The sequence below is a fragment of the Pipistrellus kuhlii genome, unplaced genomic scaffold, assembly GCF_014108245.1.
Source record: "Pipistrellus kuhlii isolate mPipKuh1 unplaced genomic scaffold, mPipKuh1.p scaffold_m20_p_15, whole genome shotgun sequence".
Classification (NCBI taxonomy): domain Eukaryota; kingdom Metazoa; phylum Chordata; class Mammalia; order Chiroptera; family Vespertilionidae; genus Pipistrellus; species Pipistrellus kuhlii.
In genome coordinates, this window is record NW_023425460.1 from 32,075,260 (window position 1) to 32,100,533 (window position 25,274).

Here is a 25,274-nt window from a genome sequence, read left to right on the forward strand (position 1 = left end):
GCGTAGAGAGCCCACCCATGCACAAATTCATGCACCAGGCCTCTAGTTAGTAAATAATTGAGGTTAAGAATGACATAAAAATACTTTTTTTTCCTTCCAGTTTATGTGTATTAGTTTTTCAAACAGCTGCAACAGAGTTAGGATACAAATCTTATTAATAAGTACTTAAATGAGACTTAGATTTTTTTTACTGTGTCCTGGGGTACTGTGACAAAATTACTGAAAAACTGAGGATTCCATGAATGTAGAGAGTTTGGGATTCCCTGCCCTAAATGAATGAAGAAAGAAGTGAAGGAATGAGGGAATGCCACGGGGTTGTATTTGGGTCTCAGACCAACCCTCTGTAAATTCACCAGGTTCTATGCCTCTGTAGGAAACTTTCATTAAATTATTTTAAAAAATGTTTTTTATTGCTATCAGAGAGAAGAAGGGAGAGGGAGAGAGAGGTAGAAACATCAGTGATGAGAGAGAATCATTGATCAGCTGCTTCTTGTATGTCCCCTCCTGGGGAGCCCACAACTTGGGCATGTGCCCTGACCCGAATCAAACCGTCACCTCCTGGTTCCTAGGTCCATGCACAACCACTGAGCCACAGAGGCGGGGCTAAATTCTTAATAGTTTCCTCTGGGAAGTTCTAACTTTGTTTCAGTGAGCCAGGTTTTTCAGGTGACCAGAGGGTGGTAGAGCGAGGCACTGGAAATGGTGGTGGTAACTTGGAAAGCAGAGCTGCATTGACTGGTCCTGTTCGGAAGATCAGAAGATCGGAAGCGAAAGAGAGAATGGAGGCTGAGGACAGGGGGCCCCCTCCCTGCCTGGCTCTGCTCTACCTCTCAGCCTGGGCTGCACTAGGCAGTGGACTTTCCTTAGTAAAGGCCACCCCCAGAGAACGGCCCCCCGCTGCGCCCCCTGGAGGCCACACTGGGTCTTTTGAACCAGACCCAAGAGCTTTCTCGCCGCCACTGGAAATCGAGGGGCCTTTGAAACCCCATCCTGTGGAAGGGAGGGAGGGGGCGGCCGCGGCTGGAGCCCCACGCAGGTCCACGCTCCCCCCTCCTTCCCCACCCGCATCCCCAGGTGACTGGCGGGCGCCTCCGCGACGCTCAGACGGCGGAGGCGGCCGGTCCCCAGCTCCCCGGCTCATCCATTAAAGATGCGGAGGCGTCGGGGCTGCGGTGCCACAAACATGAAGACAAATTTTTAATCCCGAGCCAGGAGATGCCGGGAGATGGGGGCGCGGGAGAAAAATGAATTAGGTTTTTATTATGTGTTTTATTATGCTGTAATTGAACAGGATTAGGTGAGAATACAATATATTTCCGAGGCGGCTGAGAGGGGGGCGGGGGCGGGAGAGAGGCAGCGAGGCCCGCAGGGAAGTGGGGGCGCCGGGGCGCAGGATCCCGGGGGAGCGCAGAGGAGCAGCCCCGCACCCCCCCCCCCCACGTCCCGGCGGTGTGGGCCCGGATGCGGAGTGTGTGTGTGAGGGTGCTTTGGAAATGAGGGGGTCAGCGAAAGGCCCGCGTAGCATTTGCTGGAGGGGATGGTGCTTCAGAGCTGGAGGACAAGCCCGCCCGGCTCTGAAATGACCAGGCGCCCTGGATTCACTGGGGTCTCGGAGGCCCACGAATTCCCATTTGCTCCCAACATCGCGACCCAGCACACGTCGGGCACAGGCCCTGTAGGTCTGCAAACATCGGAGCGCCCACCTGCTGCCCTCGACATAAAGTCGGACTCTCTCTCCCTCTCTCTGGTCACCGCTGCAAAAATCCATACCCACGCAGGTGTAACCCAGCACCCTCCCCACCCCCGCACCCCAGGTAAAGGGCGCCCAGCTGAGCCCCCGGCCTGGGCTGCCAGAACCACCCTCTCGCCCCTGGAACCGCCCCCTCCGCTGAGCTCGCCTCTCGGTCCGCCCCGGCCCCGCGGCTCACCGGCTGCAGCGCCCCCCGCGCCCCGCCGGGGACCTGCTCCTGGCGGTGATGGAGAGGCCCATTAGCCGCTCTACCTTTAGGGCGGACCGGGCCTCTCCCCCCACCTCCCAATTAGGACCTGAGAAACCGTCAACCAAGATTAATAGTTGCCTGGCTCCGGGGCAGGGAGAAGAGCCCAGACAGAGCTGCCGCGTCTCTCACTCCGCCCAGGCTGAGCTGGTGCAGGTCGGACGCCCGGTTGGCAGCCGCCACGCCTCCCTCCGCCTTCTTTTCCGGCCTCCCGCGCACCCGGGTCTCTCAGGTGAGCCCCACAGTGGGGTCCGAGGGTCAGATCCGGAGCCCTATTCCCTGTGAGGCGAGGCGAGTGGGGGAGGAAGGTACGCCCTCCCTAAGTCGCCACGAGCTCCGTTATAGAACTTCTGATCTTAATTGAGGGAATGACTACGAAAGCCATGGAGAAGCATCCTTAACCCCCTCTCCTCCAAGTCACTTCTCATGTTCTTGCTCCTTGCTTCTGTCATATTTTCAGTGTATGTGCCATAGACGTGCTTTCGCCTTTATTTGTGTGGTTGTATCATTGATCTCTGTCTCCCCCACTGGACTGTGGGCTCCAGGGTTAGGGACCACCCTTCTGCTCACCACGCTCTGCAGCACCCACAGTAATTGTGAGTTGAATGAATGAGTAGGCAACAGGCTTTTTTAAATTATTTTTTTATTTTTTTATTGTAATAACTGCTTCCTGTGCTAGCTTCCCCCCACCCCCTTCTTCAGCACCCTCAGAGCACCTGCATTCATATAATAATTGTAACATTATTTCTCTGATGATCAGTTTGATGTCTTCTCCCCCTTGAAGCCAGAAGCTCCAGGGAGGCAGCCCAGGGCTGGGCACACAGCTGCATTCAGACTGCCATCAGGAAATGCAGCCCTTACAACAGATTATCGTGTGTGAGGGCTCAGGAGCCCTGTACCTCTTCCAACACCATCCTTGTGAGGATTTCTGGCCTGGAGAGGCAAAATGACTCGCCTGAGGTCACACAGCCAGCGAGAAGCAAAGCCAGGATGAAATAACTTTTCTCTCCAACACACTGTGATTTTCCTCCAAAGGTCTCATTATCTGAGACCCTGAGGAGACAGATGATGAGCTCTGAGGTTGCTAAACCTTGGGAAATGTGTGTGGTGGTCCCAGGTGATGGTGGTCACCCAGAACCAAACCTTCCCCCCTCCCTGCAGGAATTTGGGGCCCAGGGGTGCCCTATGCTCTGTGTCCATAGGGGTAGATTCTTTCCATTAAGTCTCAACTCTAGTTTCTCTTCCTTAGATGTAAAACCAGGGGAGCTCCAGCCCTCCAGACCCGGAGGGATGTGAACTGTCTCTGATCTCTCTCCTTACCCCCCCATCCCCACTTCCAGTAGCATCAGGGAAAAATAATGATTTGGGAGCAGAAAATGTGGGGAATACAGAGGAACTGCTGAGAGGAGACAGTGGGGCCATGAGCTTTTCCCTCCATCACACCCCTGGTGTTACCTCTTTAGAACCCACTTACTCTAGGGGGGTGGGGGGAGACTTGGTTTGGGGATGAGGGTAAGATCAATACTTCACTGGGTTCTGATGACCGCAGGCTTTCACCTTGCAGATAATGGGGTGAGCCTGGTAAACTCTCACCGACTGAGAGGGCTCCCCCGGCCTTAATGAGATAATCAATACTTGTTCTCGGCTTAATTTCCATCTAATTGCTCTTTAACGACGCCGGATAATGGGCCGCCTCCTGTGAGGAGAGAGCTGGCTGGGAATCCGACCTGCCTCGGACTCCCGCTCCTCCTCCCTGGGCGGAGTGCCCTCACACAGGTGGGCTGGGGCTCACCCGGCTCCTGGGCCCGGGGCTGGAGCTCCGTCCGCGGCCTCCGCCCGGGCCTTGGATGCCGGATCCCAGCCAATGCCCCGGGTCCTGGGCTCCGGGTCATCCATCCGACTGAACCTCAGAACCGCGAGGTGCCCTCGTTCCCTGATGGCGCCTCACCTCCTTTCCATCCAACGGAGCGAGGCACGCAGGCAAGTAGGATCTGTCTGAGCCTCCTAGCCAAGGTGAAGGGCCTCTGGACAAGCTCTTTCTCCTTTCCCTTCTGACGTGGCCCCGAGGTCTTAGGCAAACTGCTGTGTTTATGAACCGAAGAAGAGCTGGGATCCTATTGTTCCCTGTGAGGTAGCTGAGCTGCCTCCTACAAACGAACTTAGCTGACCACTGCAGACCCCCAGGCAAGGAGGGGAGAGGGTCAAGAATAAGGAAGGCTGGGGTGGGACACCTAGGCCTCCTGGCTCAGAAGCTCACACTGCCCCCCCCCCCCCCCTCCCCAGCTCAGAGAGCCACCTGATTTCCAACTCACCACTCCCCCAAACCCCCAAGGCCAGGAGAGTTCCTGCCAACACCAGCAACTGATATCAGCCCTAACTGCTCTCACCAGCCACCGGCCTGTCTCAGCACCAGGAGCAGCTGGGGGTTCCCCACAAGGCCTCCCAAAGTCCTAGCCTCACAGGGACTAATCTGCCAGCCCCCATGGCATCTCTCCTCTTCTCTCTCTTTTGAAAAAATTGTTAATTCTCACCCGAGGATATATTTTTCCATTGATTTTTAAAGAGTAGGAGGGGAAGAGACAGAGAAAAACATGGATGTGAGAGAGACATATCAATTGGTTGCCTCCCCCACCTCATGCTCCCTGACCAGGGCCAGGGATCCCGCCTGCAACTGAGGTACATGCCTTGACCCAAATTGAACCCTCAGTCCTGCTTGGCTCCTGAATCTGCAGTATTTATTTTATTTTATTTTATTTTATTTTATTTTTTTAAAATATATTTTATTGATTTTTTTTTTTTCAGAGAGGAAGGGATAAGGATGGAGAGTTAGAAACATCGATGAGAGAGAAACATCGATCAGCTGCCTCCTGCCCACCCCCCACTGGGGATGTTCCCACAACCAAGGTACATGCCCCTGACAATTGAACCTGGGACCCTTCAGTCCGCAGGCTGACGCTCTATCCACTGAGCCAAACCAGCTTCAGCGTGAATCTGCGGTATTTAAATTTATAAAACACCAGCTGCAGTTCTGGCTCCAGTTGCACTGGAGTTAGGCTGACAAACACAGTGATAGTGTTAGAGTGTAATGATTACAATCAGTCCTTGGACCTAGGCAGCCCCAGGTTTAAATCTTGCCTCTGTTTCTTACCAGTCAGTGTGACAGGGGGCAAACTTACCTATAGGTCTGAACCTCAGTTTTCTCATTTAAGAAAATAAGGTTTGCCCTAGCCAGTTTGGCTCAGTAGATAGAGTGTCAGCCTGGGGACTGAAGGGTCCGGGTTCGATTCCCGTCAAGGGCACATGCCTGGGTTGTGGGCTCCATCCCCAGCAGGGGGCATGCAGGAGGCAGCTGATCAATGATTATCATCATTGATGTTTCTATCTCTCTCTCCTCCCTTCCTCTCTGAAATAAGGTAAAATATGTTTAAAAAAAAAAAGAAAATAAAGGTTCATAATGTTACCTTTGTAAGTCTAAAATAGGATAATGTATGTAAATTGCTTGCCACAGTGCTTGGCACACTAGAGCTATTTGATAAGTAGTAGCTATTATTGTTATTATTGCATGTTAGAGCTGAAGGAATCATCTAATACAAGGTTCATAAACTCAAAGACTACAGGGGCAGGCAGGAATCATAAACTCAAAGACTACAGGGGCAGGTCAGGACTGTGGTAAGCTGGATAGGCCTGCCCCACCTAAAACAGCAACAACTTGCTTGTTGTTTTCCATTGATTTTTAGAGATATTTTTCCACTGATGTTTAGAGATAGTGGAAGAGAGAAGGAAAAACAGAAATATTGGTTTGTGAAAAGCACATCGATTGGTTGCCTCATGCACAAGCCCCTTTGCTTGTTGCGAGGCAGATCAGATTCCTGATTTTTATTTTTCTTAAGAAAATTTGGTAGCTTAGATATTAGCTCTGACTTTTCCTACCTCTCACCTCCCTATCTTAGCATCAGGAGCAGCTGGAGTTTCTCTCCAAAGCCTCTCTGAACATCCTGACTTGATAACTCTGGCCCCAAATTCTGGATTGTTTTCTATAAAATTTCACACAATTTAAATGTTGGCAATTAAGTAAAAAACTTAAAACACTGCCAAGTACAAGATGTCTGAAGGCAGAATTCACCCTTTGTTACTCAGAAAACTGAGGTGCTGATATGTCACGACTGCTGGCAAAACTAACTGGAAGTCTGGATTCTATTCAATTAAGAACTTCTCCTGAGAGGCCCTTCCTAGACCATGGGCTTTTTCAGCTGCCATCCACTGCAGATGCTGCTTGCTCTGCCCTCAGTGCCCAGTGTTAGTATTTGGCAGCTACCAAAGCACAAGTCCTGGGTCATGGCAACCTTCTCTCTGTTAATAGATCCACATTCTTTTTTTTTTTTTTCTTCTTTTTTTTAAATCCTCACCCGAGGATATTTTTCCATTGATTTTTAGAGATAGTGGAAGAGAGAGGGAAAGACAGAAATATTGGTTTGTGAAAAGCACATTGATTGGTTGCCTCCTGCATAAGCCCAGGCTGGGGAGGAGCCTGCAGCCAAGGGACATGCCTTTGACCGGAATCAAACCTGGGACCCTTCAGTCCGAAGGCCCATGTTCTATTCAATGAACCAAACTGGCCAGGGCAAATCCAAATTCTTTTAAAATGTTGTAGAGGGCACTGTAACAGCTAGTCAAGTCCCAGGACCCTGGAAATCTCAATTCCTAATTTAAAGATCTATTTTCTTTTTTTATTCCCCCTTTGTACTATATAGTATATAGTTCTCCCTCTTTTCATTTAAAAAATCATTTTTTTAAAAAACAATTACAGTTAACATACAATATTATATTAGTTTTAGGCTGAAACCGGTTTGGCTCAGTGGTAGAGCGTCGGTCTGCAGACTGAAAGGTCCCGGGTTTGATTCAGGTCAAGGGCATGTACGTTGGTTGCGGGCACATCCCTGGTGGGGGGTGTACAGGAGGCGACTGGTCGATGTTTCTCTCTCATCGACGTTTCTGGCTCTCTCCCTCTCTCCCTTTCTCTCTGTAAAAAATCAATAAAATATATTTTAAAAATATATTAATTTTAGGTGTACATCGTAGTGATTAGACATTATATAACTTAAACTTACTAAGTGATCATCCTGAGAAATATCATATCTGACACCATATGTAGTTATTAAAATATACTTCTGTGTTGTTCTTTTTTTTTAAAGAGAATACGTATGAGCTTTAAAAATAATATATATATGTATGTATTTATCGATTTCAGAAAGGAAGGGAGAGGGATAGAATATTAATGATGAGAATCCTCGATTGGCTGCCTCCTGCATGTCCCCCACTGGGAATTGAGCCTGAAACCCCTGCATGTGCCCTTGACTGGAATTGAACCCAGTCTGCAGGCCAACGCTCTATCCACTTAGCCAAACCAGCTAGGATCCTATGCTATTCTTTACATCCACATGACTATTCTGTAACAACCAATTTGTGGTTCTTAATCCCTTCACCTTTTTCATTCATTCCCTCAACCCCCTTCAATCTAGCAACCATCAAAACATTCTCTGTATCTATAAGTCTATTTCTGTTCTACTTATTTATTTTGTTGTTTTTTTAGATTCAATTCTTGATATGTATTTATTGCCATTTTATTCATCATTTCTTCTTTGATGGTGACAAACTCCTTTATCTATTTCTTGTCTAGGAAACTCCTTATACATTTTTAAATTCTAAACAATAGCTTTGCTGGGTAGAGTAATCTTGGTTCTAGGTCCTTACTTTTCATCACATTGAATATTCATTGCTACTTCCACTTGGCCTGCAAAGTTTCTGTTGAGAAATCAGCTAACGGTTTTATAGGGTCTTCCTTGTAGATAGCGAACTGCTTTTCTCTTGCTGCTTTTAAGATTCAACTTTTTGCATTTTAATTATGATGTGTCTTGTGTGGGCCTCTTTGGGTTCATCTTGTTTGGGACTCTCTGTGATTCTTGGACTTGTATGTCTATGTCCTTCACCAGATTAGGAAAGTTTTTTGTTATTATTTTTTCAAATAGGTTTTCAATTTCTTGCTCTCTTCGCCTGCTGGTACCCCCATGGTGCAAATGTTGGTATGCTTGAAGTTATCCTAGAGGCTTCTTACAGTATCTTTATTTTTTGGATTTTTTTTTTTTCTTTTTGCTGTGCTGATTGGATGTTTTTTCTTCCTTATATTCCAAATCCCTAAATCACTGCTTTGATTCTCAGCATCCTCTATTTTACTCTTGATTCCCTGTAAATTATTCATTGTTTCAGTTATATATATTCTTCATTTCTGACTGGTTTCTATGTCTTTTTTCATGCTGTTGAAGTTCTTAGTAAGTTCATGAGCATCCTTATAACAATTGTTTTGAACTCCGTATCTGACAGTTTGTTTGACTCCATCTCATTTAGTTCTTTTCTGGATATTTTTCCTATTTCATTTGGTAGCTGTGTATGTGTGTGTTTGTGTGTGTGTGTGTGTGTGTTTGTTTGTTTCTGCATTTTGGCTATACCCCTACATTTGTTTGTATGTTCTCTGTATCTATGATATACTAATAATTTTTAAAAAAATTTCTTTATTGATTAAGGTATCATATATTTGTCTTCAACCCCCCATTCCAATCCCCCACGCCCTCCACTCATTCCCCCACCTAATAACTAATGTTGAATGTACACATATTACATGAAGCAGTAATTCTACTCCTAGGTGTATCTCAATTTATATAAAAGTTAAAAGAAGGTAAAATTATAGAATTACAAGTGAATTAATAAAGAGAAAGGATTAATAATTGGGAAGAGTGAGGCATGATGGGAACTTTTGGAGGTGTTAGCAATGTTCTGTTTCTTGACCTGGGTAATGATCACATGAATGTTCATTTATAATGATTAATTGAGCTATAAAGCAATTTTTTGCAATTTTCTGCTTGTTTGTAATAGTTCAAAATGAAATGTAGAAAGAGTCTAAATGATATAAACATCCTTTTTAAGTTTATCAATACAAAATGTGGCCAAGTAATTAGGTCAGATGGACCTACAAGTTTCCATCTCAAAAGTGAATGGGAAACGGGGGGTGAAGGGGGAAGCTGCCTCCTGGGATATAAGAAAAGTAAACTGAGGAAATTTTTACCTGATTTTTCTTTATGCATGTTTTAAAGCTTGTTCAGCTTAATGCCTAGGTATTCCAGAGAGTTAGTCTCCTGAGTATTCCAGTGTTCATTTAATATGGCTGAATTATAATGCTTATCTTCCTACCTGGCTGTTCCAACTTTCTACATTTATCTCAACATCCTAATTTACCTATAGAACATCATCTACTTTATTATGAAAAATAATTTTACAAAATAACAGTGAATATTATTCTCAACCATATGCCTCATTCCAAATTCTCTTAGGGTGCTTATTGATGATATATATGATAAATATTTACATGGTTGTGATCAATATCCATATACTTTTCCTTTTCACTTAACCTTATTTTCCTACACATACTAGTATTTTTCACTTTTACTGAGTTCAACTATTTGTCATAGTAGGTAGCTACAAGGTATTCTGTCTTAATTGTCTAGTTAAGCCTTTTTGTTTTTTTACTTAACTGATTCTTATGTTCAGAGGAAGCACAATTCCTCTGTATCCATTTCTTTTTTTTTTAAATACATATTTTATTGATTTTTCACAGAGAGGAAGAGAGAGGGATAGAGAGTTAGAAACATCGATGAGAATCATCGATCAGCTGCCTCTTGCACACCCCCTACTGGGGATATGCCCGCAACCAAGGTACATGCCCTTGACCGGAATCGAACCCAGGACCTTTCAGTCCGCAGGCAGACGCTCTATCAACTGAGCCAAACCGGTCCCGGCTCTGTATCCATTTCTAATGGGTCAATCTAGACCATTTGTTTCACTTCTGCTTCTTCCTCAAAGTTGCAATCCCACTATTTTCACCAGCTGTATCAAAACAGGGCTCATGAAATGACAGGTTAGAACGTGTGGATCCTCCCAAGTAATTTCTTACCAACTTACACACTGATTCTTTATGCCTTGTTTCATCTTATATTGCTCATTTTTACAGGACCCATTTCAATCTGTCATATTTCAGTAGCTGAAAGTTCAGGTATGAAAACTTGTGAACTCCAGGTTGACTCACAGTGTAAAGCAAACTACACTCTATACCTCACTCCTTTTTCAGTACAAGCATCTACAGGAAAGGGTGCGGGGAGAGAGGCAAGACCATCTGTTCTCCAACAAACTTTAACTTCACCCTCTAGTTTTAAGTCTGAATCTATTATAGTCTCCCTCATGTAGACACTCAAAGGATACTGCCATTTGGCTTCCCTCCTTGCAGTACTTACATCGTCTAGATCACAAAATCCTTTGTGGCCCGTCAATTTTGCATGACCCAGTCAAACTGATTCAACATTCTCAAAATATGAATATGCAAAATGTTTAGTAACTTTATGATGCAAATAGATGTTACTGAATGTGTTTTGGAGCCTTAATGGATAGTGGGAGATAATGAGGATCTGAGAACGTATCTAAACTTTTGAATTGTGTCTTAAGCAAATAATTTCCTTCTAAAAGTATTTCCACAATATGTGGTGTTTTCCTGGAACAAAATCTCTATTTAAGAAAAACAGATTTCCTATTTACTCAATCAACATCTTTGCTGTCTGCTGTATGCAAGATAATGTTCTCGTCACTAACCGCAAGCCCACCAGAGGGCGCTCGGTCCCTGTCTATCCTGTCCTCATCAGCGACACACAAAATCCAGGTTAACCTTGACATTCACACTCCGGAAGTCGTTCACATTTAATCCGCAAAATATTTACCAAGAACTTTCTGGGCTGTCAGGTGCGGGGCTAAGGTTCTCAAGATACAGGGGTGAGTTAGACACGATTCCTAATACCAGACGCTTGGAACAGAGCGAAGACTGAAAGTAAACAACCGGCTACAATAAAGTGCGGTAAGAGAAGAGGTTCCAGGTCTGTAAAGTTTGTTGTTTAAATACTGGCGCCGAGCCTTGGAAGCGGGTAACCATTCATGAAGAGACCGGACTGCTTCTGTTCGGTATCCCGGCAACGATCTCCGTCTCAAAGTATTTTGTGTTAAGTCAGGGCCCGAGGCGTCTCCTTGAGTGAACGGCTCCGTTAGCCGCCTCCGCAATTTCAATCTCTTTCTCTCTTCCCCCTTTCTCCCCCCGCCCCCCACCATCTCCTAGAGGGGTTCCCGCAGTTCTACAGTTCACTTCTGCCCGCGGTCCACACTTCAGCGGCTCCCAAGGCCAAAAATAAGGAATTACCCACAAGTACCAACCAAAGCTGGCCCCGCCCATCCTTTTTCCGCGGGCTTTTCCTGTTTTGAATTTCTAGACTTCCTGTTTGAACTCTCGCGACACTTTGGAGACCACACGTGAAGTTCGCTTCCCGTCCCTCTCCCGAGTCAGAGACCAGGTAACCGTGTACCGGTCTTCGCACCCCGTGTCCGACCCTTCCGGCCGGGATGGCCTGTGGCCGCTGGGGAGCCCCGAAGCGGAGGGGCTCGGACGAGCTCAGGCCGGGAGGGAGGGTTCCGGCCGCGCTCCGGACCGTAACTCTCGGGGCCGCTAGTGCGCGTGCGGAGCCGCTCCCCCGGGCGGGCCGTCCCGGGGCCGCAGCCCTGCCCTGAACTTGGGGGTTGGTCCGGAGGCCCCAGCTCAGGTCGCTCCGCCCCGGCCCGGTCCCTCTGGGCGGAGCCTGGCTAAATGCATCCCTCCCCCTGCAGACCTCAGTGTCCCTCCCGGGAGACAGAACTTGAGCCAGGCTTCTGTAAGCGCCGGGGCCGGTGGGGCGGGGCCTGGCAGACCCCCGTTAGGCGGGCGGGCCTCCAGAAAGGCTCTCCTCCCTGCCCCTCGCCCACACTGCCACGGTGGCGCCGGTGGCGGGTAGGGAACCGTACGCCTCCGGCCCTGCGGGCTTCGCCACCGCAATCTGTAATCCCGACCTGGGCGGCGCCCCGCCCACCTCTTCCTGCGGCCGCTAGGCTAGCGGGCTGGAGCCTCTAATCACCAGGCTCATCCGCGACTGAAGCACCTGCCGGATGTAGGGAGGAGGGAGGAGAAGGCCAGATGTGGGGAGGCTGATGTCAGCGCCCAGCCTCTGGTCGGCGCCTTGGTGAGGAAGCTGGACGGACAAGCCTTCAATCACCCCCGGGGAAGCTGTTTTTGGGGTCGCGCGGGGAGACGACGTTGCGAGGCCCTGCTCTAACCAGGGGCGCCCGACATGGCCCCAGAACCTCCACCCCATGGACTGGAAAGTCAGACGGGACAGGGCCTAGCCGGCCAGCCAACGGCGAGCTTCGCAGCCACCCCTACGCCGCCCCCCACCCCCACCTCCCACCCCACCCCCGGCCGCTGGCCGTCTCCCAGCGCTGGTGTCTGGTTACGGCTCCTCTGTTTTCACTGTGACTTGGGTCCAGGCTGAGGGAAGCGGTCCAGGAGGATCCCGTGCAGCCGCATGAAACTGGCAGCTTCAGAAACGGGGGCAGCCTGGGGGTGGGGAGGTGGGGTGCGACGTCCAGGGGCGGGGAGAGGGGCGGAGGAGCTGCTGCTCTCCCGGTCTGAGTCCGTGGCTCTCGGAGATCCGTGAGCCGGAGCAGAGGTGGCCGGCGAGCCCAGCCCGTGGATCTCCACCGCGGTTCTTCCACTGTCTGCTCTTGGGGACTCAGAGTCACAGCTGCTCTGAAGGACTTAGTCCGGGACACTAGGTGAGCGCTCTGGGCCGCACGACATCCCCCTTCCTCTCCTTCCCCCTTACTAATAACTCCTCACTTCATATGGGGCCATCCACTCCCATCCAATTCTAGGGCAGGCAGCTTCCGAGCTGGATGGTGTGTATTGGTGGTGCTGGTGTGGTGTGTGTGTGTGTGTGTGTACACATGCATGTGTTTACATGCACGCCTGAGCTTTCTCACTCCATCCTCTCTCCTCCCTCATCCCCCCAAGAACGGCCCGATCCATGACTACCCACTATAACGGGATGACCCTTGTGCCTCGGCGCGGAGGGAGGGTCTCCCAGACTCCAGGGTAGCAGTGGAGGGGACAGTGCTAGAGTCAAAACTTGGGTACGAGGAGCGGTGAGGTTGCATCTGACCCCCTGACCCGGCTTCCCTCCCTGGCAGGGTGCACGAGCCCGCGGATGCCCCCGGCGCTCGCGGGGCTGCCAGCTGACCATGCCACAGCCGCTCGCCGCCACCTGGGCGCTGCCCCTGCTGCTGCTGCTGCTGGCGGCGCGGACGCCGCTCCCGGGCGGTGCGAGGCCGGCGCCGGGCCCGGAGTACCTGCGGCGCGGCTGGCTGCGGCTGCTGGCGGAGGGCGAGGGCTGCGCGCCCTGCCGGCCGGAGGAGTGCGCGGCGCCGCGGGGCTGCCTGGCCGGCCGCGTGCTGGACGCCTGCGGCTGCTGCTGGGAGTGCGCCAACCTCGAGGGCCAGCTCTGCGACCTGGACCCCGGCGCCCACTTCTACGGGCGCTGCGGCGAGCAGCTCGAGTGCCGGCTGGACGCGGGCGGCGACCTGAGCCGCGGGGAGGTGCCCGAGCCGCTGTGCGTGTGCCGCTCGCAGCACCCGCTCTGCGGCTCCGACGGCCGTACCTACCCCCAGCTCTGCCGCCTGCAGGAGGCGGCCCTGGCCCGGCCCGACGCCAACCTCACGGTGGCGCATCCGGGGCCCTGCGAATCGGGTACGGGCCTCCTACTCACTCCTCCCTGTCTCCCCCCCCCCCCCCCAACGGCATGTGTTCTTGGCCTGCGGAGTGAAAAAGCCGAGGCCTGGAGTCCGGTAACAGCCCCTTCTCGCTGCGGGTCCGCTGAGGCCCACCCGCCTGAAGGTTCCAGGCCCACCTGCAGGGAGCAGCTCTCTGGGGAGCAGACACACAGCCTACGATTGGCTTCAACACAGAAAGTGGAGGCTCCCAGACTTTCCCCGGGCAGGAAGGCTTGGGTTCCTGCGATGAAATCAGGTTTCATTTGCCCTAGGATAGCAAGCTGTTATCCACCCCCCCCCCCCACCTCCCCATTCCAACACCCCTCTGTGCTGAGGGATTAGTGGAGGAGGGGACACTTCTGTCCCCCCTCCTCACCCCCCTCCATTCTAGGGAGCTCAGGGCTATTTGAGTCTCGAGTTTTATTTGGCGGCTTCAGTAACACTCACTTCCGGAGCCCCTTTGATGGGTCTGACTGGGCTGAAGCTGCCAGGAAAACAAACACCCCGCGGGGGTCCCACTTTCTCCACCGCCAGGCTTTCTGTGCTGCCTGGGATGGTTTTAGGTTCTCGGTTTGGGCTGCCTCTCCCACTCCCCCAGAGGAGGTGGGGGAGGGGCTGCTTGTTGGGCCTCTGGCAAGCAGACCTGGATAGAAAAAGGGGAGGGCGGAGAGGGAAGTGTTGGTTACAAATGCTGGGATGGGGGCCTGGAGGGTGGAATGAGGACAGGGGAGCAACCAGGGACAGAGGGTGGCTGCTAAGCTGAGGTTTGCATGTGTGCGTGCGCGTGCGCATGCGCGTGCTTGTTTGTGCATCTTGTTTGCAGGTACGTCTCCGTGTTTGCACTCTTTGTGTCCCTGCAGCCACATTAGTGTGTGTGTCATGTTGTGTTCTTGGAGGTGTATTTACCCTTGCATACACTGTGTCCCCCCCACAAACATGTTCACGATGGCTTGTATGTATGGGGTCCTTGCATGGAGGGACGTGCCATCCTGTTCTCAGGCCTCCCACCTCCCTCCCCAGAGCCCCAGATCATGCTGCATCCCTACGACATTTGGAACGTGACAGGGCAGGATGTGATCTTTGGCTGTGAGGTGTTTGCCTACCCCATGGCCGCCATCGAGTGGAGGAAGGATGGCCTGGGCATTCAGCTGCCGGGAGATGACCCCCACATCTCAGTGCAGGTAGGGGCTAGGGAGCAGAGCTTCCCCCGGGGCAGCCCAGCGCCCCCCTAGAAGGACCCTGCTGACTCCTCCTCTGGTTCCAGTTTAGGGGTGGACCCCAGAGGTTTGAGGTGACGAGCTGGCTGCAGATTCAGGCTGTTCGTCCCAGCGACGAGGGCACCTACCGCTGCCTGGCCCGCAATGCGCTGGGCCAGGTGGAGGCCCCAGCCAGCCTGACGGTGCTCACACCTGGTAAGGGGGAGGAGCCCTGGGTTCCAGAGGCAGGAGGGGGTGGTGGTGGATTCCGGCCTGTGAGTGTGCGTATCCACGGGTGTATGTGCATGTGAGGACACATGCGAGCATGGCTTTCTCACAGACTGGGACACGCGGACACTGACAGCCTCTCTCTCCTGTTCTCTCTCCTTTGCCCACACGTGTTTGTAGACCAGCTGAACTCCACAGGCTTCCCCCAGCTGCCCGCCCAGCACCTGGCCCCCGAGGAAGAGGCTGAGAGTGAAGAGGGCGAGGATTACTACTAGGACCGAAGCCCTGGCCCCTGGGGAAGGGGGGGGGGGGATAGTGTTCATCCCTGCTCTTGAAAAGATCTGGAAAGGGAGAGCAGGGCCCCTCACGTATTGCAGGGGAGACATGAGAGTGGTGGAGAGGAGACAGAGACTGGAGAAGGGTAAGGAGAGGCAGAGACCAGGGAATAGGGGAGACGGGATGCGAAGGAGCCCGTGCAGGAGGTACAGGGCCTGCTGGTCCCCCGGCTGGGTGGAGGGTGGCATGGGGGGCGGGGGGGGGAGCAGTCACAGAACGGTGTAGACAGCAGGTTCCTCCCTGGCTTTCCAGCAGCCCTTCCTTCAACCCTGCTCAGCCAGTCTTCCTCACCGCCCTTCTGCACGGCTCCTTCTGTTGTTTTCTAGTCCCTGATCCTTGCCTTGCCTTGCCTCAGTTTGCTCTTTCTTAAAACTAACCTAGACATTTCCCTCTCTCCTAAATCCCATTGCACTCACTGACCGCGGTCCTTTTCGCTGTTCACCATCCGCTGTCTGGGAGAGCACACCGGAGCATGGTTTAGTTTAGTGCAGTAAGACGGGCATCTGGTCATGTCTGATTTCTCCTGTCCTTCTGGAAACTCCCTCGCTTATACCACTTTATGTTGGACCATGCCTAGCACAGGACTGGGCACAGTAAGCACACAATAAAGATTTATGAACGAGCTGAGACACACAGATGGTGTATGCAGTGAATTTCATGGTAGTAAGACTCTGGCTTCCAGAAGCTGTAGGTCCTGCTCTCTAAGCACATGCCTGCCAGATGGACAGAGAGGATGCTTGAGTGGGGCCTACCCTGGCCTCGGGGAGGGGGAAGGCCAGAGCCATCTGGTTGGAGGAGGGCATTCTCCCAGTCGGAACTCCTCTGGGGCTGGGCTAGAGAGAGACTGCCTGTCCCTGTTTGTCTCTCCCTGGTCCCCCCAGGCAGAGTGGGGAAGCAGGTCTATGTGAGTGGCACCCAGTATGAAAGCAAAACCTGGGTGGTGAAGCAGTTTGGCATGGGCCACACCCTAGGATTCCCCTAGGAACCCACCCCCTCCTTACTGAACACAGCGTCCTGGGAAGCTGACTGCCTCATCTGCCCCAAGTGTGACGTGCCTGGCCCAGGGTCGGTCCCGGAACCAGGCTCTCTCCCTCCCCAAACCTCTTTACACTCTCCACCGAGGCGAGGGACCCCGGCGGGCGCAGTGTTTATTGACTAATTGAAGATGAAAGCTTAAGTTCCGGAGGGAGCCACATGGGATGGCGACGGCCGCCCGCGCGCCTGGGCTCCGCCCGGGGCCTGGCGCCACCGCGGGAAGGATGGCAGGCAGTCCGGTGTCTGAGCTTGTCCTCTGGGGCCCGGCCTCTTGAGAGGGCGTGGTCCGGAACCCCAATCCCGGGGTTGGCCGCCCCTCTCAGTGCACAGCGAGGCTGCTCCCGGAGTTAAACCGCAGGACGGCTCTGTGGCCTGGCCGGGAGCCCCGGCTGCAGAGCTGCGCCCAGCAACATCCTGGGGCGAATTCCGAGGCGACCGCCGAAGCAGGAGGGGGTGTGAGCCGCATGATGGGGGTGCAGGGGGTCACGCCGTTCCGTGTCCAGACCTGGAGGAGGTCTGCTCCGCGCTGAAAAAGGGGCCGCCCGAAACCGTTTTGGCTCAATGGATAGAGCATGGGACTGCGACTGAAGGGTCCCAGGTTCGATTCCCGTCAAGTCAAGGGCATGTACCTTGGTTGCGGGCACATCCCTGATGGGGTGTGCAAGAGGCAGCTGATGGATGTTTCTCTCTCATTTATGTTTCTAACTCTCTATCCCTCTCTCTCCCTCCCTGTAAAAAATCAATAAAGTATATTTTAAAAAAGAAAAGAAAGAGGGGCCACGCACTGAGGCCTGCCACTGGCTTGTGCTTGGTGAGCCGGCCTAGCAGGGCTCGAAGGCGCCCCCTGGAGGGCCCATCCAGCCTATCTGCGCCCACCTGCAGAGCAGAGCCCCCCCCCCCCCCCCCCGGGTCACAGGAACCCCCAGGAACACGTACCCCTCAATCGCTCTTGCAGCAAGTTTGGGGTCAGCCCCCCACAGCCCCAGCCTCTCCCTCCGCGGCCGCCGTGCTGGTGAGGAGGCCCCGCAGCCCGGATCGGAGGGACCCGGCTGCGCCTCTCCCCGCTCCCCCCTCCCCGCCTCCGCTCGGCGGGCCCGGCTTTAATAACGTCTCCGGAAAGTGACACGCGATTTATTATTAAAGTAATGCGGGGACGGGAAAGGTTTAATAAACGCGCTGCGATGCCGAGGATTATTCGCCGCAAATAAATGAGAGCGCGGGCGGCGTTTTAATAAATAATTTCCCGCCGCTCCCGAGGGAGGGGAGGGGAGGAGAGGGGAGGGGAGGAGGGGGAGCCGGGCTGCCGCCAGAACCCCGGCTTCTCCCCGCGGGTCTCCGAGCCTTCCCCGCGTTTCCCTTTCGTGCAGGTGGCCCACCCCGGCGGTGCGGCTCCCAGTGCGGCTCCGGGAAAGCGGACTCCAGGGGTCCAGGCCCGCAGGGGGGCGGGGAGCCTGGGCCCCACGCCTCTCCGCCCTCCGCCGGGATTTTAAGTCGTTTTTGCTTAAGATGAGCGAATGCGCTTCCTTCGGCCTCCGAACCAGAGATGGGGGGTCAAGACCCGACGGGGCAGGAAGGGTTCGTCAGGACCAGCTCCCTCCCAGCCGAGGGTCCCAGGTGCTAGGGCCTGGCCATTCTCCTCCCAGCTTCTGGCTGGCCCAGACTGGGCGTTCCGGGTGGGTACAGGTGTATGGGTGTCACGTGTGTGCAAATGACCCCATTCCGTCCCCGGGCATTGTGGGGACGGGTCCCTGAGTCTGGCTGCTCATTAATAGCTCAGCGGTCCGGGGAGGAAGGGCCATTGAGCCTAGTTTGAACCTGCGGAGTCCTGGTGGAGCCCACTCTCTGGCTGGCTGGGGCAGGCGGGTGGATGTGAGCTCAGGTGGAGAAGAATTTGGAGCCCCGAGGGGGGAGTCCGCAGCTTCTGCAGAAGCCTGGAGCCCAAGAGTATGAACTGGGCATTGGGCAGGGCCGAGATTGCAGACTTTGGGGTCCAAGGACACGCCCAGCACGCTGTTGGGGAGGGCAGGGAGGGGAAAGCTTGTGGGGTACAAAAGTTTTGTGCCTCAGATCGAAGAGTCGACATCTCTGGCGACGCCTCTGGCAACACTTGGAAGTACAGGAAGTGGCGAAAGAGTGCTACCTGGTGGATATTTGGGGTTATGGCAGCCAGATATGGGCTAGATGTCTTAAATAGGCTGGAAAATTTGGGGTAAAAAGGTGTTTTGATTTGTATTCATTTATGTATGTGAAGGTATATGTGTGTGTGTGTGTGTGTGTGTGTGTGTGTGTGTGTGTAATATATATGTGGTATCTGTGTGATATCTATATGTAATATACCAGTATGTCATGTTCATAGTAGTAATGTGTATGTGTATCTATATGCACTATATATACATGAATGCATGTACATGAATGTACATATATATGTTACATGTGTGAGTTATCTAAAGGCATGAATATGTGGATAAACATAGGTGCACATATGTCTGTGTGTACATAAGCATTATATATGTGTATGGATGTATTGTTTTAAGTGTACTAGTATATAGCTGTGTGTGTACATTTATTGCATGTACATGTTCCATTATGTGCCATTCTTTCAGCAAATATTTCTCATGTGCCAGCACTGTTGTATAGGGCTGGAGATACATCACTGAAAAACACATTGTCCCCGCTCTCATGGAGCTTACATTCTATTCTAAGATGTGCAGGTAAATACATTATGTACATAAATGTTTATAGGATTGTGTGTGCATGTATATCTCTGTTTCTGGGTGTGTGCGTTAGGAGCAGGCAGGCTTACACATTCTGATGGACTTGGAGGTTCCCTGTTGTTTTGCTCAAAAGCACAAGTCCTGTCACATAGGACTATTCTAAGCGCGCAGACAGGACGGAGGGAAATAGGCTGGGGACACAGGCTGATTACCTTCTAGGGTAGATTTTAGTTATTCTCTCAGCCCCCTGAGAGACTAGATTCTTTCTAAAATGGGGAACAGCTATGTAAGTCCACTTAGAGTAAGGAAATGTGAATGGAAATCAAGCCTCGCCTCTCTGCTCGGTGCACAGCTCCTGAGGAGGGAGAATGATGGGCTGGGCTGGATGAGAAGGGGTCTGGGAGGCTGGGTAGGAATAGCTTCTCAGAGAGCAGTGAGGAGGGCCTGTAGAGACTGGGAGGGATCAGGGCTGGGAGGGATGATGGGAGCTCTGGGATTCAGCTGCAGATAATGAGGGTTTGAGAGGAGGGTTGGGCTGGCAAGGGTCCTCAAACTTTTTAAAGTGGGGGCCACATCACGGTCCCTCAGAGAGCTGGAGGGCCGGACTATATGAACTACTAATTCCTACTGTAACACCTCGGCTGCGCTCACTGCCCAAAAAACCTGGCGGGCCGGATCAGATTCCTCTGCGGGCCGCATGTGGCCCGCGGGCCGTAGTTTGAAGACGCCTGGCGCTGGTGGATAGAGATGGAGCGGGAGGGGAATAATGAGGTCAGGACCAGGGATGGAGTTGGAGGGACAGACAGAGGCTCTGTGGCAGAGATATACCAGTTTTGGGGTGGAATTTGGAGACCAGCTCAGGTGGAGTTATTCCTCCCTTACTCCCACCCCTTCCTTCTCCATACCGGGGCCCCTAAACTTCTCCAATCCTCTCTACTCAAGCTGGTCCCAGTTATCCTGGGGATAGAGGAGAAGAACTCAGGCTCCAGGGCTTATCCTCGCTTAGATGACTCATGGGGGAAGAGGGAGAAGGTGAGGCTAGATTGCCAACACCACTGTCCCATGAAGCCGTGTCCCAGTCACCTGGGTGACTGCCATCCGTGCTGCTATTCCAGTGTTTAGTTTAGGCTCAGTTCAGGGTTTTTAAACTAGGTTGGGTCTGGACATAGAAAAGGTCCTAGAACATACTCCTTCCTCCCCTCCAAGCACACACATTCCTGGGACTGAGTTGGGAAAGGTGCTTCTGACTCCCTTCCTTCCTTCCTTCCTTCCTTCCTTCCTTCCTTCCTTCCTTCCTTCCTTCCTCCCTCCCTCCCTCCCTCCCTCCCTCCCTCCCTCCCTCCCTCCCTCCCTCCCTCCTTCCCTCCCTTCCTTCCCTTTCAGATACAGTCAAGGCCAGAAGTCTCCAGGTGCCATCCTCACTCTTGGTCTGTCCCCTTCCTTCTCAACCTTCCATGCTGAACCACATCATCCTAAACCTATGTTTTTTGTCCCTTTATTGCCTTCAGTCCCCCCCTCCTCTTCCCCAGGGTTGAGATCTTAGATCCCTGGCCTGAGAGGCTGAAGACACAGGTTGACTCCTGGCCTAGATTTATTTTTGACATTTTCTCTGCCATCTGGACAATTAAAGGCTCTTACCGTTACAGAGTCAGCATTGGTGACAAATGTTACCCCACAAGCAAGTCTTACCCTGACCTCTGAGTGAGCAGCACCTTGGAAGCCAGGATGGACTTGTGGGTAATGAAGTGAGGTCTGGAGTCCTGGGGAGAAAAGACAGGGTCTCCGTGAGAAGTGATGGGGTCTCCCAGGATGAACGTTCAGGACTACAGGGGCAACTACTTCTGTCTTCCACTTGCCACCCACCGAAGATCACGGGAGCAGAGCTGGAGAAAGCCCTCCAGGTTTCCCGAACTCGACCGGCCCTCATACGGACGCAGGCTCTCACTCTGCCATTCCTGCTCCCCATGCTCCCCGCCCCCGTGTGAATGGGTATCAGAAGGAGGCATTCTGGGGGCAGCACTGGGGGTCTCTGAGGGGATGGGTCTTTGGAGCAGAACTGAGTTCAGGTCAAAGGGAAGGGACATGAGATTTTGCAGTATGGGTTTGAATCTCAGGTCTGCTTTTTTTTTTTTTTTTTTTTTTAGATTTTTAATTCATTTTGAAAGAGAGGAAGGGAAAGAGAGAGAAACATGTGAAAGAGATACATTGATCAGCTGCCTCCTGCATACTCTCTAATGGGGATTGAGCTCAAAACCCGGGCATGTGCCTTGTCCAGGAATTGAACTGGCAACCTTTCCGTGCACAGGATGATGCCCAACCAACTGAGCCACACCGGCCAGGGCTCCGTTCTGCTTTTTAAGTGCATGCCTTGAGCAAGTTTCTTAGCTTCTCTTCTGTGTCCTCCTCTGCAAATGGTGACAAAACTTACCCTTTAAGGGTTGTGATGAGGTTAGAGATCTTATAAATAATGTCTCTGGAACACAACATGTGTTCAACAAACGGTCCATTTACTATTACTATTCCTGTGTGGAGCTGGAAGCGGGGTACCTGGTGCAGAGTTTCCTGCTGATGTGTGTGTGCTGAAGGATGGGAAACCATAGCCTTGATGCCTGCCTGGAGGAGGCCTTAGGCATTGGGCTTAGGCTGAAACCGGTTTGGCTCAGAGGATAGAGCGTCGGTCAGCGGACTGAAGGGTTCCAGGTTCGATTCCGGTCAAGGGCATGTACCTTGGTTGTGGGCACCTCCCCAGTGGGGGGTGTGCAAGAGGCAGCTGGTCGATGTTTCTCTCTCATCGATGTTTCTAGCTATCTATCTATCTCTCTCCCTTCCTCTCTGCAAAAAATCAATAAAATATATATATTTTTTAAAAGAAGAAATTGGGCTTAGGAGGAGGGTAAAGTCTAAGGCAAGGTGGGATGGGAAGGGCCTGGGTTTCGAGAGAGCAGAGCAGTCTTCACCCTCCTTTCAGCCCTCCTCAGGGAGCCCCTGTCAGCATCCAGGGCTCTTTCCCTGGGCTTGCTGGGAGGGACGCCCCCTCAGCTCCCCTCCATCCATCTCCTTTATCTGAGCTGCTGAAGGGCCGGAGCTCCGATGGGGCCTCTGACGGGGAGCAGATCCAGACCAGGCGGAAGCAGCCGGAACTGTGCCGAGCTGAAGTGGAGGACCGGGCCAGGGGGTCAGTGAAGACAGATAAAGCTCAGAGTAGCTGGTGACTCAAGGGACCTGGGGAGGAGGGGCTGCAGGGGCTGAGGGCAGGCTGTGTCCTGGGAGGAGGTGAGGGCCGGAAGTTCCTGATGGGGACCGGGGTCCATCACGGACTTCAGATGGCCAGACCCGGCCTCTAATGGCTCTTGGGGAGGAGACAAGGGGCAGAGCGCCATCCCCCAGGCGCGGGAAGGCCAGGGTGTGTCAGGGATAGAGGTTGGTCCCAGGGAGGGGCTGGGCCTGAGGATAGGATGGGTCCAGGTGCAGGCAGGAGGCAGAGCTTCTGGGGCCTGCCTCACCTTCCAGGCAGAAGGGGGGGGGGGGGGGGGGGGGGGGAGGCTGGTAAGCGATTCTCCGGTTTTAGTTCCTGTTTTAATTAACTCTGAAGGGCTTGGGGCCTCCCCGAGCTCCCGGGAGAGGAGCAGAGCAGACGATTATTTTCCTCTTTTCCCCTTTAAAGACAATTTTATTAAATCACTTTGTTTTCATTCCGGCTTGAACGTGGGGCATTTAAATGGAAAAGTAATTATTTCACCTTGTTTGCTTATGGAGAGCGGAGAGGCAGGAAGAGGAGGGAGGGAGGCCAGACTGAGGAAGAGGCCGGCAGCTTCGGCTGGCACACGCATGTGTGTGCACGAACACACACACACTCACACTCACGCCAGCACCCGTGTTCTCAGTCCCCTCACACTGGCATACCCTGTGTCCCCGCAGAAAGACACGCGGTGTCCACGCCCTCCCAAATGTAGGCGCTTCCCTACCTGCGAGCACACACCCGCGTCCTCCTGAAGACACAACCCTCCACCGCAGTCACACCTACAGGCAAACACTGTCTCAGCACAAACACAGCACATTGTGCTCACAGTACAGGCACTCTCAGAGGTACCCGCAGACACCCCTTTCAAGCGAGTGCGCACAACACACACACACACACACACACACACACACACACACCCTATTCAGCTCCTCTGAAGCCCCTTGAGTTACATCATCACAAACACACAGGCTCATACACACAATTCTCATTCTCAATCACACAAGTGCACCCTGACAAGGGTGCCTGCAGACAGACTTGGCTGAGGTGGAGAAGGCAGAAGAGGGGTGGAACTCTCCTCACTGGGGTTTCTGGCCCCCCAACTTACCTACCCCCTAGGCTCTTCCAGGAGCCTCTTTCTTTGTAACGTTCCCAGAATGATTGCTTGTGACCTTGATTCTGCAGCCTCTGGGACCGAGTGGCCTCCCCCTCCCTCTTCCCCCCAACCCGGATTGCTGGGGCTGGACGGGAGGAGGCCAACAGGTCTCCAGGCTCAGCCTGGCCCTCGCCAGTGCAGGGCTTGTAACTGGGCTTCCCCGGCTCCCACCCCTCCCCTGCGGTGCGGACTGGCTTTGGAGGGGTTAAAACTTGGGTAGCCCGCCCCTCTCGACTCCCACTCTGGGCTGGTACGTGGAGGGCCGGGTTTACAGGAGCCATACCTGTACTTTGTCTTCATCTGTCACCCCTTCTGACAGTCAGATACATCTTGTGGGGGGGGGGTGTGAGGGGCGGGGGAGCAATAATTAACCTCTCCCGCTTCATCCCCCAAATGCCGCTGCCTTGGCTGCAACCGCAGCAGGGTCTGCGGGAGAGAAGACAGAGGGCGGGAGGAGGAGGAGGGGAGAGGGAGGGAGGGGCAACGGAGAAGGCCTGGGAGGATCCAGAGAGAAGGACGCATCGAGGAGAGGCCCTGACGTTTTTATTGCCATGCCAACCTCTTTTCTGCACCTTCTTTCCACTCTCTTCCCGGGGAAGGGCAGGGAGAGGCGAGAGGTGTTAGAGAAAGCCTAGTGCAGCCACAAGCTCATCTTTTCCCCTCGCATCCCAGAGTCCAGGCCCCTATTGCAGGCTGGGGGTGGGGGAGGGGAGGGGTGGATGTGGGGTGAGCTCTGCGCAGGGACACACCGGACTAGAAGCGTGTGTTGGCTCGTGCAGCAGCCGTGGGGGACACCGCGCTGGTGTTTCACGTTTATGGCCAATGACGAGAGCTCGTGTTAAGATTGATTTTTCAATTATTCAATTTATTTGCTTTTATTAAGTAAATAAAAAAGGTTTCATACACTGAAAAAAAAAAAAGCAAATAAGAAAACAAAAACTCGCAGATACAGTCAACAGTATGATGGTTACCAGAGGGAAGGGAAGTGGGGCAGGGGGTAGTAAAGGGTCAAGGGGGTCAAGTATATGGTGACAGCTTGGGTGGTGGGCATACAATGATCATGTATTATAGAAATGTACACTTGAAACCTCTATGATGTTTTTAACCAATGCCACCCCAATACATTTCAAAATAATAAAAACTTACCTAACAGCCAAAAAAAAAAAAAAAAAGATTGATTTTTCTTCTGATCAATAAAGAGGGAGTCGTGTCATATATTATTCCTGGAGAAGGCAAGTGACTCCGGTGCCAAGGGATTGTGGGGTCAAAAGGGCTCCGGGATTGGGGTGGGAGGTGGAGGATATGTCTGAAAGGTAAAGGGCACTCACCAGTTTGGCTCAGCAGATAGAGCGTTGGCCTATGGACTGGAAGGTCCTGGGTTTGATTCTGGTTAGGGCCATATACCTGGGTTGTGGGCTTGATCCCCAGTGGGGGTGGTGGGGGTGCAGGTGGCAGCAATCAGTGATTCTTGTTCATCATTGATGTCTCTATCTCCCTCTCCCTCTCCCTTTCTCTCTGAAATCAATAAAAACATTAAAAAAAATAGAAAGTAAAGGAATTCCTTGGGGGTAGGCTGGAATCAGAGATTAGATAAATTTGTCTTGAGTTAGACCTTTGGATGAAGCAGAGATGAACTTGGATGTAGGCTGTTCC

The 25,274-nt window shown here is 52.6% G+C and overlaps 1 protein-coding gene across 1 annotated transcript; it reads left to right on the top strand.

Moving 5' to 3' along the window:
• The first annotated feature begins 11,454 nt into the window (after positions 1-11,454).
• KAZALD1 (Kazal type serine peptidase inhibitor domain 1) lies at positions 11,455-16,105 on the top strand. The gene is made up of 5 exons (XM_036438902.2): positions 11,455-12,725; positions 13,140-13,695; positions 14,739-14,899; positions 14,983-15,130; positions 15,323-16,105. The coding sequence occupies exons 2-5, from the start codon at positions 13,191-13,193 to the stop codon at positions 15,415-15,417; spliced, it is 909 nt and encodes a 302-aa protein (XP_036294795.1). The 5' UTR covers positions 11,455-12,725; positions 13,140-13,190; the 3' UTR covers positions 15,418-16,105.
• Positions 16,106-25,274: the final 9,169 nt, after the last annotated feature.